The following is an 18,418-nucleotide window of genomic DNA, read 5'->3' on the forward strand; positions in this document are numbered from 1 at the left end:
GACTCTCTCTCTTACATACATATATTTTTAGTATATAAGTGTTGAGAAGTTGTACTTGCAGCATTGCCCTCTGTGTTGCTGTCCTCATAGCACTGAACTAGTGGTGTAGGTTTAGGAATATAAGTAGAAGCTGGAAAAAGTTGTATTCTAAAATGAGAAGAAGTAAAAGGGGTGCAGTCATCATTTTTTGCCTCTATATAAATATAAATAATTGTGGTAAAGCAGCAAGCTTTCTTGCTATTGAGCTAAGTACAGCCATGCTGGAATAAATCCTGTTCCGTAGCTGTTTGTGTAAAGTACAGGCTAAGGTTATGAAATGCCAAATTAAAGCATCACAGATTCTGAAGAATGTGTTTGGCTATCTCTTTGACAGCAGCAAGTGCTTCTAAACAAGTTGGTTTAATTTCTTGAGGAGGAAGCAAAAATCCATAAGTTCCCGTGTCCCGAAGCTCAAAAGTAAAAGAATATTTAATGCCAAGATCATAAGCCCAGTCGTCTGAACCTCCAGGAGCTAAATCTATATAAGGAAAGGAAAAAGGATAACAGTTAGCTGAAATCAGAACTCTAGGTTTCTGTCAAAAGCTGTCCTCTGACGTTACAGAGTGTATGCTGTCATACTTTTATTGTATAAAGATCATACTTACAAATTGTTTGTGCACCTGCACCAAGTCTGTATGTTTTTTTTGTTGTCCTCTTAATAGCTCTAGCTGCTTTGTTTGCTAGACTCTCCTGAAATGAGCAAAACATGATTAGCTTTATGACTTTATGATAACAGTTCATATGTATTCAGTTAGGATTTATTTTTACTGTGCTCAAGATCTCATTGTTAGACAGTCATATTACCATTCTGCCAGTCTAGAAAGATTTAAAACTTAGAAATAGGGTTAGCATGGTACATTCTGCCCAGCAAGGGATATATTTGTTCCATTTGTGTAATTTTTTGGCTCAAGACTCTCAAAATCTACATAATCGGGCATTTTTTCATTATACCATTAGGGCCATCTGAAATAAACATCCCAAGCAAAACACTATAGTAAAAAATGGCAAGCGTCCACCAAAATACTTCATTGCTTAGGTATATGGATTTTTTTTTAAGTTACTCAAGTAATTTCAAAGTTCATGTAAAGCATACAACATAATCACGAATTTATTCAACTGTGTTATCAAATTGACCAAAAAACTTTGACTCTGCATATTTAGCATCATCTGGAAAGTATCAGAAATCTATGATGCCCTATCAGTCTAGAATAAATATTTTCATTTCTCCATGTCCTTTAGAAGCTTGCTGCTTTATACGCTGCTAGACCAGCCCAAATTCCTTTAAGTTCTTAAGTATATCATGAGAAATCTGCTTTCTGAATTCTTATTTTCAGAGTGTGTTGACTCCCTCATTACAAGCCTAACCAGGTATGATGAGAAGTTCTGGAATAAATGTGAAACTTAGGAAGTGAGGAGACTTACCAGCTCATCATGATCTTTGCTTTTGTTGGTAGTGTAAGAATATGGAAACAATACCATCTGGGAGTAAGAGTGCATTGTTATGTATGCTTTTATGATGTCTTTATGGTTTCTGAGAAAGCGAGCCATTGCTTTCACTTCTGGTTCAGACTCTGGATAGGGTCCACAGTATATCTCATGACATTCATAAGAAGATGCTCCTTCACCTGTTAAAAAAGGAGAGCACAGAGTGTTACTCCTTAAGTTCTTCCCTTCTGTGTTTAGCTAATGAAAGAACAGATCATGATGCTACTATACAAGAAAGTGTAGGTTCTTTCATGCTATGGAAAGAACTTGCATTCTTGCAGAAATCAGCACAAGCTTACTCCAATTTTTCACCTACTATACTCTGAAAAATTGCAAAAAGTAAAGAAAAATCAAAATGGTTCAAGGGCTGGATAAAAAGTCCTACAGGAGGGTATGAAAGTGTTCCATTTCTTTAAATTCATCAAGAATATGATTGTGAGAGTCCTTCTAAAAGTCTAGAAGTACTTCTGCAGGGAAAAGACAGATTCTAAGAGGTTATTTCATTTCATGGTGACAGTCAACTGCTGTTGCACAAATCAAATTTTAAGTAATGTACCAAGTTTTTAAGAGTGAGGAAAACTAGGCACTGGAACAAGTTATCAGACAGATTAGTTGGTTCTCTATTTTTGATACCTACATCCTCCTGTTACACAGTGAAAGAAGCAGAAAGAGCAGACTGTGGGAGAGGAGTGCTAACAGAGACCTAGGATACACAGACTGTGGGAATTCAGAAACAAGTGTTGGAACAGGGAGGAGTGTGGTACATTTTTTTTTATGTTCCAGTACATATATATGTAAATTCTTAATGTTGAATTAAGGGAAATGGGATTTCAGAAGGAGTCCATGAAAATGCATGCACGTGAAAATACAAACAATTCCTGGAATCTGTGCAAAGTCTTGCAAAAGTGGAAAAATCAGAATGTTATGTTTTATACTGTTCTGTTTTGCCCAGAAGTGAGTAGCTGCCTAAGATAAAAGAGATTCTGCTTTGGTAAGTTCTCAGTCATAGAGAGAACAGTCAGCTGGGAAAGTAATGTGAAAAACGTGGAGGAGTTCCAAATCCATAGTCCAGTCAAATTTAGTTCTGCAGAGCAAATTCAAAATAAGTACATTGCTTTTAGTGGAATAAATTTGCCTTTTATTGTTATAAAAGAAAAGCGTACTGTATCAGCGCATCAAGTAGTGTTATTTTACTCTTCATAAAAAGCATGAAGGCTTTGTTCCTGTTCAGAAAGTTCTTATCTGAACAGCTGAAGAAGAAAAACAGATAAACACAGCAATACAGTTCTAATTAAATGTGTAGATCTAAACCCTGTAATTTTGCAGTGACGTGAAGTGTATTCACAAGCAAAGCTGAAGCCAATAGAAGTCTGAGCGTTTAACTCTTCTGAGAAGAACACTTGGCTATTGAAAGGTATATGAGTAAAAATTAATATGCAAGGTCCCGTGAATGTTTCAGCATGACTTTGTGTCACCTAACACAACTGTGTCAATTTAAGCAATTAACACAACTAATAATAATTACAGCAGTGTTATAAAATGATAAAATTCCACTTGGCTGTTTAGAGAATCTTGTTGAAATTTGTTGCCTTTTGCACAGCTATATCAATAACAGGGGTTCTGCAGTTCAGAATATGTTCTGAATAAAATCTGTGCAGCCATTGCTGTCAGTTACATTGCAAAGATTTATCTGATTCAGTACAAACAGTATTTTTTATGGTAACTAGGACAAACGGCATTTTTTTTTCCTCAGCATTTTACTGACTCTGTGGAACTAAGAGGAGTTTCTACTCCTAGGGAGATCCTTGCAACCATGAAAGTTATTATAAACACTTGACCTTGGTGCTTAGACTCATCTGTAATAGCAGGTGTTTCTGTGTGATGACCCTGCAAGGTGCTGAGGCTTCTCTTTTTTTTGTCTTTTCAACCTTGTCTAGGTGAGCAGTGTAGCATAGCTGAAAACAGCTGAAAAATAAAACTGAAAATGTATCCCTCTCACTAAAATTAGATGCTCCAGTTTTGCCCTGTAAGAAGATGTACATTTTGCTCAAATACTTTTTCAGAAAAGACCCACTCGGTAGTCTTACATTATTCCTAATTCATAAAGTGGAGCCAGTATCTGGCTCAGAAGTTCTTAACTACTGAAAGTGTTTGACAAGTTCAGTGCATTATTGAAGGTGACCAGTTTGTACAACATACTGGAGCATTTACTCCACTATATGTTGAGGCAGGCATTGGGTGACATGGCAAGGGCCACCTGTCCTTCCTTTCCCCCCACAACCTGCACTACATGTTGTAATGTGATGCAAGAGACAGCGTACAGCATCTCAGCCCCTTTCTCTCTTGTCATGCGTGGCACTGGGAAAAGGTTAGTCCTCCATGTGGAGTCTTCAGGTGAAAAATCCTGGTCCCTACAAAAAGTATGTCAAGTTGAGGAACTGTTTATAAATGTTACTCAGGTGCATTCATTTTTATATCAGCAGTAACTTTGTGACAGAGTAAAGGAAAATACCTTAAAATTAAGAACTTTGAAGGTTAAAACTGAGGAAGAGATAAAATGGAAAACAAGTGAGGTCATACCACACCACTGTGCATCAAAATTCCTGTTCATGTCAGTACCGATACATTTGCTGTTACCATGTGATGAGCGGCTCTTTCTCCACAGCCGTTTCTGTGAAAAGAGACACAAAAACTGGGGTCCACAGAAAAAGTTAAGAAAAATTATGTCATCGTTTCACTGCTTAGTTAAATTTACCTTCTCATTTGTATCTCTAAAGGTCATGTGCTAATGAAGGGGCAAAAAACCAAGAAAGATTATAAAACCACAATCTGATTGCCAGTAAGCCTGAGTAATAAGACAAAATGTTGGACAGGAAGAGATGTGGACATGTTTGGTCAGATTTCAACAGACTTGCACTGCGGAAGGAGGGGAGAAGACATGCTGTTTAGCCAGGTATATAAGTTTACAAGTAGAAGTCCAACCTTTCTGTAGGGACTGCTGGCAGCATGTGGAGAGTTAGGAATCTGGTGTGCAGCTGTTGTGCTGTGTAAGTGTGGCTGTCCAAATAGGAGCAGAGCTGAGATGAAAACCCAAAGAGTAAAAGAATGGAAGAGGCTTTTTTAAAAACTTAAATAAAGGGTCTAAAAATCAAAGAACCATTTCAGCTTCTCGGGATTTCAAATTAATGAGTAAATAAAATTCTGGACAGCAGGTTTTCACCTGTTGTACCTTCATTTACCTGACACAAGAAATATTCAAAGAACTGGGCTATCTTGCAGGATGAAGGAGTGAGTTACTGGCTGTGGCCGAACTGACGCAATACACTGCTCATCTTGGATTGGATTGTGCCAGTATTTGTAACCTTGCAGCTGAAGACTGACATAGGCATTCCCTGATGGCTGAAAGTGTTAAAATCCCACAATGAGATGCTATCATTTCCAAACGCGTTTCCAGCAATTTGGAAGAGACAAAGGTTCTATGGGTCAAATATTGATTAGTCACAGTATTTGCTGTACTTTAAATGAAGCAGGAGTGCAGAAATTTCAAGAGCAAATTAACAAGTTTGGACATGCAATTCCAGAGTGGAAATTATGCCCTAGGCATACACACTGCCAGTTCCAATGGCATGTCAGTCTGTCTAAAAAGCTTCTACATACGGAGGGGTGACTCCATGTGTAATCATAGCCATCCACATTCACCACAGGCATGACGTAGAAATCAAAGTGCTCCAGAAGTGTTGACATGGTCTGATCTCTCTCACGTAAATAGGTTGTCTATAAAACACCAGTAAAAGTTATTAAAACCATTTATAATAGTGTTTTTCTTACCTTCCTAAAAAGGCACCTGATGTTCTATGTAAAATAATCGTGCAATTATTACACTAGGCTTCCTCCTGATAGATGTGTGTCACATGAGAGAAATTGCTACTCCAAATAGCACTTTGGTTAGAACTCGCAGGGGAGAGAGTGGGAGTCGAGCTGGCCCAGTGAGTCAGGTACACCACAACTGTCTAATGTTAGCAAGCTGGTCATGAGATAGAGTTGAAACCTATCAGGAAGAAAGCTTGAGCTTTTTCTGGTTGTATAGATAAATAGGGAGGAAAAAATAGCACAAAAGAGCCTAAAAGTTGCGTAAAATTACACATGCGCAAAAATAACAAATACTATTTCATGTAGCTGTTGTACCTAACAGTATTCTTCCTGGGTTTGTTATGAGTTCAGTGCACCTGTATGCAAAGAGCCAGTAAGAGCTACACTGCAGTAAGAGCTACACTGCCTGTTTTGCCTCACTTATAGCTTATTTTGAAGGCTTAAGTGATACCTAACTTTGTTGTAGGTCTACCACACAAGGATAAATTTTAACCTTGTAAGTGACTGTGTTTCTAATAGAATAGATTAGGTCTTTAATCATATCTTATTTTTCTTTATGCCTTACTTGAAGCACCTTCTCTTACTTCAAATTCTTCCCACTTTTCCTCAGGCAATGGACTTTCTCTGAATTAAGTGAAGTGTCAATCTTTCTACCATCTAACAACAAAATTGAATGATAAAAAGTGGGAACATTATAAAAATGCCTCATGTTTGCAAAACAGACCACTACTGATGTTAATGTGTGTGTGCAGATGTCTGTTAATATCAGATTTTAAAATGTTACTTTGTAAAGTGATATAAAAATAAAATTTGAATTTAAAACATGTAAATTAGATCGAGAGGATGGAGAAACTAAATATTCAGCTTGTTACTGCTGAAAAATATTGCAGGGACAGTTCACTGGCATAGTGACAGCACAGCTGGTAATTATTTGGAGCAGCATGAAAAGGGCAAGTGCATTTCTCTCCAAGGGAGCCTCGAAGCCTGGGATTATCAGTGGAGCATGAGGTACATTCAGCTGTATCTGTTCCTAACTCCTGCAGTCTCCTTTAAAAATGTTACAATCTTTGAGGTTTTATAGTTGTGACAGAGGATAGAAACAAATACATGTATTTTCTTTTATAATTTATTATTATTATTTATTTGCATCATGGAAAAGCCATAATTGATCTTTCAAGGACTCATCTATGCTGTTGCTCTGGCTGCAGTGCTGGTGACTGTGAAGTCACGATCTCATCTAGTTTGTTTTTAGTGTGAACTTTGTGAATAAGTAATTGAATAAACAAAACCTCAGGACATAACTTGAGCAACCTGGCTAGGCCAGAATGAGTTTTTTCTTGGGAGCCTTTTTCCTGATCCATACTAAGAACTGAAAAAAACAGCTCAGCGTAATGAGTTTTGCCTGCAGTGCTGAGCAGAAATGTCTTAAACTCAAAAAGACCAAAGAGGTCTTCTGGGTGCAGACTCCTTATCTGTTTCTTGGCGTATCTTTGTTCACTATCCTGAGCTGTATGAGATCATTAGAGACCAGACATGACCACTGGTCTGAGGCCATATAACAAAGCTGGAGAGGTTCAAGATACCAATCTCCATCTCTCAACACCTGCTTGTGATGGCAAAGAACAGGACAGGGGGAGTGGGTAGTTATCCAGAGGGAAATGCTTGATCCCAAGCATCTCCATATGCAGATTCTGGATGAAATTCTGGAAGGCACCTGCATAGGCAAATGGATGTTCTAGTCTAGCTCCAGGGAGAAAATGGCATGAAAGAGAAGCAATTTGTCTTCTTTGTTCTCCAGGGAAGAAGAAGCTGTTCCAAGAGCAGAAAACAATAAAACAGGAGTGGTACCAACCTCCTCTAAGGTGGTTCACACCCCTGCTGCTCCTGGCCTTTCTGCTTACACAGCCTATGTGGCCTCTCTCCTCCTGAGAAAACACAAGCCTTTTGGGCAGCAAGACCTTTTCCATTTCCAAACCTATTCCTGAACCTACAGTTCTTGTATTATGGTGTACATTGTGATTGTCTAATCAAGACACCATAGCCATGCTGCAAAGGCCATTTTGCATTTTTATCCCTGGCCTGTGAGCCTTTTTTTTTATTTTCTATCTAGGCGATAACTTTCTACCTTTGTTCTGATAACCAGTTAGACCTGGTTTGAAACATATTTTGAAACATGGTCTGAGTTTTTATTTTATTCTGGTTTATGTTTAGGCCATGAACTATACAACATTTTTCTTTATTTTGCATCTAGGAAATGAAGACATTTCTGTGTAAATGTGACTATTTGGGTGTCTGTGCTCATATTTTCACTTAAAATTTTCATTTACCTATTTTAATTTACTCCCTTCTTGATAACAACACATTTATATTTTGATTATTTGATTGTAAGTGGTGTCCTGCTCTGTTGTAGGACCTACTGCATAGGTTGCTTTCCTCCCTATTCTCCAGACCAATCATTCGCCTAATGAAGTCAAGAGAACAAATGGCATGGTGACTCAAGCCTAAAAAAGGGAGAAATAGCAGAGATCTTGTCTCTTTGAGCTGTTGGGGTATCTGCTGATTCTGGATGGCAGCCTGACATGAGAGAAGGCTAAACTCATCTGGACTAGGAGGCAGAAGGGGTCTGTTTGTAACTGGTATGGGTTTATATCTGATGTCTTGTGGAGCTACCAGTGAGAGGACTTGTCTAGAGTTTGTTTAGCAAAAAAGAGTAGAAAAAAGACGGCAATCTCTTCAGAGAGTTTTTGCTGTGAAAAGCAAATGAAGGCGATATAAACCAGATTTTTTTTCACTTTGGGTAGAGCTAGGATCAGAGACCTTGCTGAAATACAACTCTGAGTTTGTTTCACTCTTTCATGGTACTACCCTTGAGACACATGCATGCAATGTGTTTTTCTGGTCCCATGCCAGCAGCTCTGAAAGGAACTGCTCACCAGTGGCCTCCCACAGCCTGTGCAAGAAACAGCAGATGGTGACAATCTGCACACAGACATGCAGCCAGTCCGTCAAAGCTCTCCATCCATGACTGGTAGGCCAAACACACATTAGCCTGAGATCCTGCAGGTATTTAAAGACCCACTGGAGTGTGGCGAAGGGCTGTGTTTGTCCCAGTAAGACTGTGTAACTCATGGTAGCAGTAGCAAGCAGGTTCTGCAGGTATCTGATTGCCATATGCTGCAGGGAAGAGGGGTCAGCTTGGTGCCCTGACTGAGGGGCAGAATCTCAGAAGATCTGGGCATGCATTTAGAGTACCTGCTCATCCCATCTGTTATTCTTCTATGGCCCACTAGGTTTGCAGAATGCAAGCATACCAGTCCCTGTGGATGAGGTACCCACCAGAATTTCATGGTAAACACCAGTCAGAGAAATGGGCTGCATCAGAGCAGAATCCCTGTAGGGCAAAGCCCTCAAAATTTTGATGACACTGTTGATACGGACTACAGTAAACTGGCCAAGCGCATAGTGCAACCCTACTAGCAAGAGGCAGAAATGATGATGAGCCCAGAGGGCAACCATGAACCTCTTCTCCACTTCTATTGGTGCATGGAATGGAGTTAACTGATGCTTGATATCAAACCCTTACATAGACCTCCTAATTTGGCCCTTCAAATTCAGAAGTGCTGAATTTACTGCTGCTAATGCTGAGTGAATAATACAGTCTCACCCCATCAGTGATCACTGGTTTCCTTGAGCTAGTATTATGCATATGGATGGCAGTTGATGCCTTTCATGTCCTGCAGGTCTGAAATGACAATTTCTCCAGCAGGACTGGTACTATCAGAAGAAGGTGGCTTGTGTGGCCTCATTCTCTGAATGAGATAAATCCAGCAAAAAATATGAGTACAAATAGAAAATCAGAGACAGGAAGAGCAGTGGCAGTGAGCAAAGCAGCAGGTGACGTCTCACAGAAAGAGGTAAACAGAGGTTGCTGGTGTGCCTGCAATCTACCGTCTTTGAAGAGTCTGTTGATACGGAGCTATGTCATGCCTAGAGCAAGCAAATGTAGGGTATGGGGTACCTGTCACACTGGAGAGGCATGGAGGGAAAAACAAGAGTTGTGGGATATCCTGAGTACCCTAAGTACCCTCTCATCTAATCCAGGCAGTGCCAGCTGGAGTGATACAGATGTGAGACACCATGCACTATTTGACCCAGAGCCAGGATCGTTCCTTGGCAAGGATCCATGTGGCAATATAGACAAATTCATAATGCATTTCCAAATACATACTTTTCCTGAAATACTCTCTCCATCCCTGGCCATTACATAATTGTAGAAATCTCTGTTGAATTTGCTGCAAGTACTTTGAAAATTTCCTTTTGTATTTGAAAATACATTTGAGCTCTTTTCTATTTGATCCATATGCCATTTTTCCTCTCTCATTCTCTTTTTTCTCTCTCATCCTCATCTGCTGACACACACATATACACCCACTAACACACTCACACACACTGCTGCATATAAACATTAAATACAAATCTCATGTGTTGGTGCTCTGCAAGTAAATGGCTTAAGATATTGTAGAAGTTAGGGTTTAATTTGTAAGAGAAGGTAAATGGCATCAAGACATTTTATTTTACTTTAAAAACAGTAGTCAAATGTGGTATCTACTCACATGGCCTATGAACCACAGGCAAAAAGCAGGAGAAATCCATTCTCTAGCGTGGATACCACAGTCAATCCATATGGCACTTTTGGCTTTTTCTTGCCTTCTAGAAAGCTGTCAAAAGAGAAATTTTATTAAAAAGTCACTGTTTAAAGTATGACACATAGAAGTGGAAATGAAAAGAGTAACCAAGCTGGAAAAAGGAGCATCTGTATTGTTGGGAGTACTTAGACTGATCCTGGGCTGGTTACTACATTCATTTACATTAATGGGTGGTAAGTGGACCATATTCAGAGCGCCACAGCAGGCTACTAACATGGGCACCAAGACCTCAGCAGTACCTGAGGTCAGGAGAGCAGATCACCAAGTATTCAGGGGATGGAGCTAGACTGCCTTTATAGTCAGGAGAGCAGGGTATCCACCACGCCAATATTTCATGCCTTTGGTGGCCCAGATGTGGTAACTTCTCTGGCTTTCACTGGACCAACAAGGAAGCTAAACAGATCAAAGATTATGGCACCTTATTGGAAGAATGTAGGAAACTTCTAAAAGGCAAAAAATTATGTATTGTTAAAATATACATATAAATATAGATTTAATATAGTGTTTTCGCCAAAAACTCTTCATTTGCTTACATTACTACCAGGAAATATTTCACAGTAAGTCACAGCACTACCTTAAGAACATAAAGTGGTCGTTTCTCATATGAGGATCCAATATATATTTTCTGCAGGAGGTCAGAATGGATTTTTACCATTTCTTCCATCCAAAAATATATCTACAAAGATGAAGTGGGACAATCAGTATATGTATCATTTCCATAATGTTTCCCCTCATCCCTGAAAGTGGTCTGGACCCAGACCACTGGTTCTGCTTCCCAAAGTGTTGCTTCCTTAGCTGACTAGAAAGAGAAACCAGCAGTTCAGACCACTTACCCTTTGCCAGACTCTGATTTCTTTTAAAAGAAATGGTGAGCTATAGTCACAGCCCTAAGTACCCTGAAATTCCTCTTTAGTATCACTTGCTTAAAATATTATTCTTCTCATGCCTTAAAGATTTATGTGGTGTTTTACTGCTGCATTTCCTTTCCAAGTTGGATGTACTGGAGTGGTGGTTTGAAGTCATATATGTGTAAAAGATTTTTTCTTTTGCTGTGTTCCTTCTCTATAAAGGCATTTCGGAAGTTAGAAATCTCACTAGTGGGGCAATACTAAGGTAATTGTTTACCTGTTGGCAATTTCTTTCCCTCTGACCATTCTCAACCACCAGACAAATTTAACTTCTTAAATAAATCTACAGAGGATTACAACAAAAATATCTTACTTCTCTCAGAGAATGGTAGTTTTCATAATATGATGAAGAGCTGCGTGGATTGACTGTGTCATTGATAGTCTGTTTTTCAATAAGTCCTTGAACATCTCCCATCAAAACTCTAAATAAGAAAGAAAGAGCACAACCTCCTAGTAAATGACAGCATTGCCAAACAACTTTACCTGAAGCATTCATGACAAGAAGTAAAGAAATCATACTTGTGCGGGATGGTCAGTCTCCTTAGCTCAGCCTTTATAATATTTATAATGGACACACTGACGTAGAAATGGACTTCTATGTCCTTCTTGATGTTTTCAACCATAACAGGCTGCCAGAGAATGACCTGCAAAGTTTCCAAGAACGTCTTATTTTTCATCAAGGAAAGAAAAAATATACCCTTAATGTTTAATAAGTATTTTGAAAATAATCAAAGTATATGTTTTCAATTTAAGAGACAATGTATAACGAGCAGTTTAATGTTCCGTGTGCTTTGTTAGAGCATCCTGCTACTGCTAGAAATGAAAAGTGTGTGGTTAAGAAATGTTTATAATGACTTCTGCACATAAATTCATAAATCAAGAACAAAGACAGGAATACAACCTTTTCTGAGACAGTATTTCTAGTGTAATAGATAGCTTATTATGTTACGTATTTTCAAGTCTGCTGAGAGTTATTTTCCCTCAGGGTATTTGGGGAATTATTGAAGATCAGACCAGTCTTTGTAGTTATTGTATTCACTGATTACTTTGATCAAGGACAAAATAAATGCCAGAAGGAGTTTGAGTCAAGATGAAGCAGAAATACAGAGATTAGAAATGGGAGGAAAATTAGAAAATGAGATTCTTCTTGGTAAAATTAAATCTTAAACAATAATATAATCAGAAACCAACATGCTCAATAAGAGGCTGAAACGTTAGAAGCAATAATACCAAAAGACCTAGGAATGACAGTGAACAGAAAATTAGATATGAGTTTACAATGTAGAAAAGGTCAGGATAATTCTTGACTGTGGATTTAAAGAGGTGCAGCATGGAGTCACTAAAAAATAGGGAGGGGGTTACTCTTTTCTGATGCAATTACACCAGGAATATTATATTCATCTTAGGACACCATGTTTCCAGGAACATATAAGCTGTCAGCTGTTTATCTGACTCATTTCTTAGACAGAACATATTTGCAACATCATACAGAGAATGCTTCCATGCTTTTAATCAAGATTTTGGAGCAATAAATAGTAAAACATTATGGAGCCAGATGCACCACTGGGATGTGTTATCCACATAGCTGAACTAGTCTCAGTGTAGCTATCTCAGACATTATTATTGGCAGGGTAGCTACATGCCTCAGTGTTTTTGGGAAAACCCATCCAAGAAGCAAGCTGGATGTCAAGTTCATTAGCCCCAATTTCCCTGTTGCCCTGGCTAGCCTGCTGTCTGCACTGAGGCACACCCCTTCCGATTTGGGTTCTCACTGGCGAAGGCATCCTTCAAGCTGAGAATAAGGAGATCTGAAGAACTCAAGACTGACATAGCTGAGTTGGCAGCGGAGCAATGAATGCTGGTGAAGGAGAGACTTCCATAACGTGCAGCGTTACTGGTCCATCATCAGCAATGGTCAGTACTGCCTCAGGGACAGCTAGTAATGAGTGATACAGATGTTCCTGGGTCTAGATCTTCTAATGAATGCTATTGTAAGGATCATAGAATCAGTAAGGTTGGAAGGGATGAAGTGTGTTCTTTTATTAGATTTTTGTTCTCTGACTTTTGCAAGACTAGCACCTGCAATTAGCCTGCTAGTTCTTCTTGAAAGATGCTAATTTTCAGTTGTTTCTTTTTTTTGCTAGATTTTAACCCACTGAGCTAAACATTTCCATGTTAAGTATTGCCACAAGCTGAGGATATACATACATATATATGTATACACACACATATACATACATACATACATATATATATATATATATATATGTAAGTTTCAGCTTAAACAGGTCATCTACTTAGGGAAAAATATGTTGATTTTGCAAGTGTTAAAGAATTTCATATAATGATCTATACACTCTTGCTACTATGTTGTGGAGTTTAAAATTTGTTGGGAGGTACCATAGGTATCGTTATTTCCTTTTCCTTATTCTTTTCCTTTTCCTTGACAAGTGGAGGTGGAAAAGAGGAAATAAAGGTATCAAAGTTTGTGGAAATTGGAGAATGATGCTAGGAGGGATAGTGGAAGAGTATGATAGGAAATGAGGTGGTCATAGAAGAGGAGCCAGGAAAGACAGGGAAGGAATGTGGGCAAAGATGTTGTTAAAAGCTCTCAATCATCTGAGACACATTTTCAATCATATTGTAAATTATACTGGTTGAGGAAATGGTTACATTTTTTGTTGCAGAATGTTGGCTTCAGACAAACTGACGATGTGATTGGGAAAAAGCTTTTGAAGAGGAAAAGATGCCTTATTTTAATTAAATGACAGACAGAAGTGAAAAAGTCTTCTTAGCAATAGCAGTAGAGATTTTTATCCTCTAAATGCTACTTTAAGAAATATACCACTTTGGTAAGTCCTGATATTCAAAGCCCTACAAGTCATGTGATTCAAAATTGCATTGGTCTAAAGTGCTGGGATTCCCTAACAAATGTGTCTCTTACTTTCTGTTGGCACTTTACCAACTTTGTAGTGTGTTAGTGCATGAAACCAAGTGCAGAATTCTGCACTCTGATATAATTCCCTAAAACATTACAGAGGTCTCGCCGTGTAAATCATAAGATACCAGCGCAATGAAAGCAAAATGTTTGTTGAGCTGCTGTATTAGGAGAAAAGAATGAAAGGCAGAAGGCTACATCTTCCTCTGTGGGGAAATAGTACTAGTGAACTTTGTAGAAGAATTTGCCCTAGGACCAGAGAGAAATAGGGAACTATTTACCTCAGTGTTGTTCAGTAAATTCTGAAGGGCTTCAACCTGTCTGTCTGTTTGTGGGAGAGCCCACAAAACTTCATCCCTGGAAAGACAAAGTTATTTAGATAAAACATAGGCACTTGAAACTGTTATAGGCCATGCAAAACAGCTTGGCCTTATTTGTCTTCTCAGTCTTGGCTATCATGGACCCAAAGAGGATTTAGCAGTGAGAAGCCTCGACTTATGCCAATCTGGCAAAATCTGAAGGAGCCGAGTGGCTGGGGTAGGGCTTTGGTAATGAGTATCTATTACTGTATCCGGGATTGCTCCTGGGAGCTGGCACCCACAAAACACAGACCTGGCTAATCTAGAGTGCAGCAGGTATGAAGCCAGACTACATTGGGAAGATGTTTCTCCTGTTGTCCTCCAAGTTTCTAGAGTTCATTCATCCTCCAGCAGTGACGTGAGCCCTCCCAACACGCTGGAGAAGGCAAACACAGCATTTCATGGATGTGCAGAGGGTTCTACCATCATCCTTCCTACTCCAATCCATTTACTGCTCTCCTCATTTCTCTCCCTCTGTCAGTTATGCAGGGTTTCCGGTGGTTTGTACCACTGTCCTCCCTCCCTGTGCAGTAACTGATATTCCCCCTTCTACTTGAACCCCATGGCCCAAACATGCTGTACAGAGAAATGGCCCTTTTAAGCTACTCTGTGCATGACCCCACCATCAAGGACAGGAGTAAAATTCACACAGAGTACAGCAAGACTGAAAGGACAGTATTCAACCCCTGTGAGAGTACAGAATAATAGTAGCTGGAGCACACACTTTGCAAGTAGGGGGGAGAAATAATTCAACTGTCTGAAGAGATCTTTATTGTCTAAAGGATGCTTTAAGAAAAATACCACTTTGTATTGTAAATCCAGTCTGGTCTTCAGAGCCCTGCAAGCCATGTAGCTCACAATTGTGTTGAATAGGCTTGAAAATAATTCATGTTTGTAGAGGGAGGTGACTTGGGGGAAATAACTGACCCTTATTTCCACTTTCTGGGTTGGGATGCTTCTCAGCCTTCTAATCATGTGGAGCTGATGGCAGTGTATAAAACAAGTGCTGTAGAAGTCCCTAAGAGCCCTGTCTGAAAAGACTATTCTCAAAAGAAAACAGAGAGGGCTCTCAAAACACATATTTTCAAGCTGCAGAACATGATTGTCACAACCCATTGTTGTGACTGATTTCAAGCAGAGACCTGACAGCATCCAGCAACCAGGTGATTTATCTTTTCTACTTTTAGCCAAGCTCCAAGCAATCACTGTTGTTTCTCATGCAGAACCAACAATATGCCAGCCTTATTTTTGCTTCCACCATCATGTGACAGAGCATCAAAGAGCAATCAGGGCTAGGCAGGGCTGGCAGTTTGCCTATTTCTTTAGACAAGTGAACTCCAAAGCTTGCATTTGGGACTGCTTCAAAAGTAAGCTTGTCTTCACATGGTGGTATTTACCCCAGGGAATCTTTTCAGGAGGGAGGCCAGAAGAGGGCTGCTGCATGTGGCTGTGTGCTACACTTCTCATTGCCATGCTGCGACACGGAGTACAAAATGAGGAAGCTGGTATATATTTATGCTCCCAATTTGTTACACGTGTGTTTCAGTTGAGTGTGTAAGTGCCAGATAGCCGATGGCTAGCAGTGAGTCCGTTATAGCTCATGCTGGTAGGACCTGAACATAGTGAACAAGTTGATCCGAGTTCCGCCCCTGCTGTAGTATTAACAGCAGAAGTTGTAGTTGGGCTTCTCAGTTCCTTTGCTTTGATTCAGCATGTACCTGTCTGCAGGACCTCATAGCCTGACTTCATTTAAACCCTGCATATTCTTTATGACTAATGTCTCCAAGAGGGAGGCCTTCTTACAACTCAAAGTCTTACCCAGGCTCTCAGCAGGTTACGTCACTAGAGGAGTACTGCAAGGATCTCCTGTCCCTCAGACCTTGTCGCCTGCTGCCCGTGTCCCTCATCTATTTAGCCGAAGGCATATACTACTTGTTTTCTCTTTCAAGAGCCTATCCCACTCTCCCTATCCTCCCGTACACACTGATGAAAGATTTACTCCTAGCTCTGGTGACTCTGCCATGTCAGCCTCTGCTCATGAGGACATTTTCATGTGGCATTTTCAGGCAAGTGTCTTTGTCTTGCATATCTTCTGATTGTTGATGTTTGGGCAACTCTCCCCTTGAACCACTATAAACCTCCTACACAGAATTCCTCAGATTCTTTGCTAAAAATCTTTACTGTGATGACAGTCAAAATTTGTTGCTCCATTTAAGCTGTTAGTCTTCCTGGAGAACAGATGTCTGTCTGTAGGTGCTCTTTTCTCCTGCTCTGATGAATCTCAGAATATCTCCAGCCTTCTCTTTTCTCTGTAATGGGTCAGAGAGCTACCTGTGTTTTCAGTGTTATCCACTCTTTCACAAATCTTGCATTACTTGATATTTTTCTTAGGTATTCTTCTTTTCTAAATGCAGTGATCATGCAATAACTTTGGGCTAGACTCATGCTTTTTGGTGGGAAATGCCATATTCTTCTGTAAGGGTTTTATTTAAACATTAAGTGAATGAACCTTCTAGTAACATAGAGCAATGTTGCTCCATGAATTCACCTATGCATCTGTTCCTTTGCTTTAACCCCCCACAAATCCATGATAATACACAACAAAATACGACAGCAACACAAGGTGGGGTGAATGATCCTGTTTTTAAGGCACAAATTCAAGAGGTGTTCACCTGTCATGGTTCTGCCACAGACTTGTGGTGCAAAGTCACACAAGGGCTGTGAGACCTAATTCATTATTATTTGTGTAGCTATCTGAGTGCTGGCAGCAGGCACTGTTTAATCGTGGTTCCTGTACATTGTTCAGCTTGCTTAATATCGCCGCATGAGGGGGTTATCTTTTTAGTTCCATCAATTACAACATTTCAGGTTTTTAAACCAGCTGCACACATAAAAAATAAAGCTCTTTGGCTGTCTTCGTCTCTGACATATGTTTTCATGTTTTAACAAAGTGTTTGGTTTCAGGACATTTCTAAAGTTTATCAATAGGTAACAATAAAACTGCTTCTGAAACTTTGTACAAATACAAAATGGTTATTCAAAAATGATTTATGACTGGAAAAACAATCATAAAAGCTACTTTAGAAAGAAAACATATTGTTAGCACTTTCAGAAATGGTTTCTCTTTCTACCTCAAGAAGTAATTCATTTAAAGTCTTGTTTTAAGGCAAATGAAGCAAACTATTTTTCCCATTAAGTTTCAAAATGCCCTTTATTGGCACTCAAAAGCACTGAATGAACAGAATTGATTTGCACTTAGACTGAAAAGAATAGTTTTAATATGATTAAAAACATAGGATTTATGAATGCAAGGAAGACTTATAATAATTTCATTTCCTCTGCCATCTATATATCAAACTGCACCCCATATCCAATTACAAGAGCAATAAATAAATGTCAACCTTTTCCAAATGTTTGCTTATGCAATTTGGAGATATTTTAGCTCAATATTTTATTTCCCAGTTTACCACACACTGAAAGCCTGGTAGCACCAACAGGTATTTACCTTGGAAGATTGAAGCCATGCTTCTCCTGAATCCAGATAAATAGAGTAAAAAAGAGCAGGAAAATTTTCATCCTAACAGCATCCACAATGAAAACAAATGCATTTGGAAAGCCAAAGGTTCAGGATCCACATTATGGATTTCAAAAATGTTATTTAACGAGTGGTTAAAATTTAATACTGTCTCTCACCTCAATCCCATGCTCCTGGTGGCTGAGTCAATATCACAGAATTCCTGGGGAGATTCTGTTGGTATTAATGTAGCTGGGTCCAGAAAGGGTATGGTACATTCTGGACATTTTCATATTGCCTAATCACCTTGTTGTCTATGTACTTTTTCTGTTTCATTGTGGCTAGGAAGCACGGAGATAAGAAAGAATACCAACACCAAAGTTTTTGGTAGTGTGATCCTGTCATGTTATGGAGGTGCAACAGGGTCTTTGCATTGAGCATTCTGGTAACAAACCACAGCCAAATGTGAAGCTGGGTTAGAGAAGTGGAGTGTGAGGTTATTATGTCCAACTGGAAAAATCATTGACATTATTACTAATGTTGCATGCCCCAGTGATTTTTTCTCCCATATTTCTATCAACGGTTGTCCAGACAGGACA

The 18,418-nt window shown here is 39.3% G+C and overlaps 1 protein-coding gene across 1 annotated transcript; it reads right to left on the reverse strand.

Annotated features, from left to right (window-relative positions):
• Positions 1-332: 332 nt before the first annotated feature.
• On the reverse strand, positions 333-17,881 carry CPB2 (carboxypeptidase B2). The gene is made up of 11 exons (XM_062576370.1): positions 17,811-17,881; positions 14,228-14,303; positions 11,528-11,652; positions 11,322-11,430; positions 10,675-10,776; positions 10,008-10,112; positions 5,182-5,298; positions 4,105-4,195; positions 1,462-1,664; positions 645-729; positions 333-517 (listed from the first exon to the last, which is right to left on the reverse strand). The coding sequence occupies exons 1-11, from the start codon at positions 17,879-17,881 to the stop codon at positions 333-335; spliced, it is 1,269 nt and encodes a 422-aa protein (XP_062432354.1).
• Between the last annotated feature and the right edge of the window lie 537 nt (positions 17,882-18,418).

This window comes from Rhea pennata, chromosome 1 (assembly GCF_028389875.1).
Source record: "Rhea pennata isolate bPtePen1 chromosome 1, bPtePen1.pri, whole genome shotgun sequence".
NCBI lineage: Eukaryota > Metazoa > Chordata > Aves > Rheiformes > Rheidae > Rhea > Rhea pennata.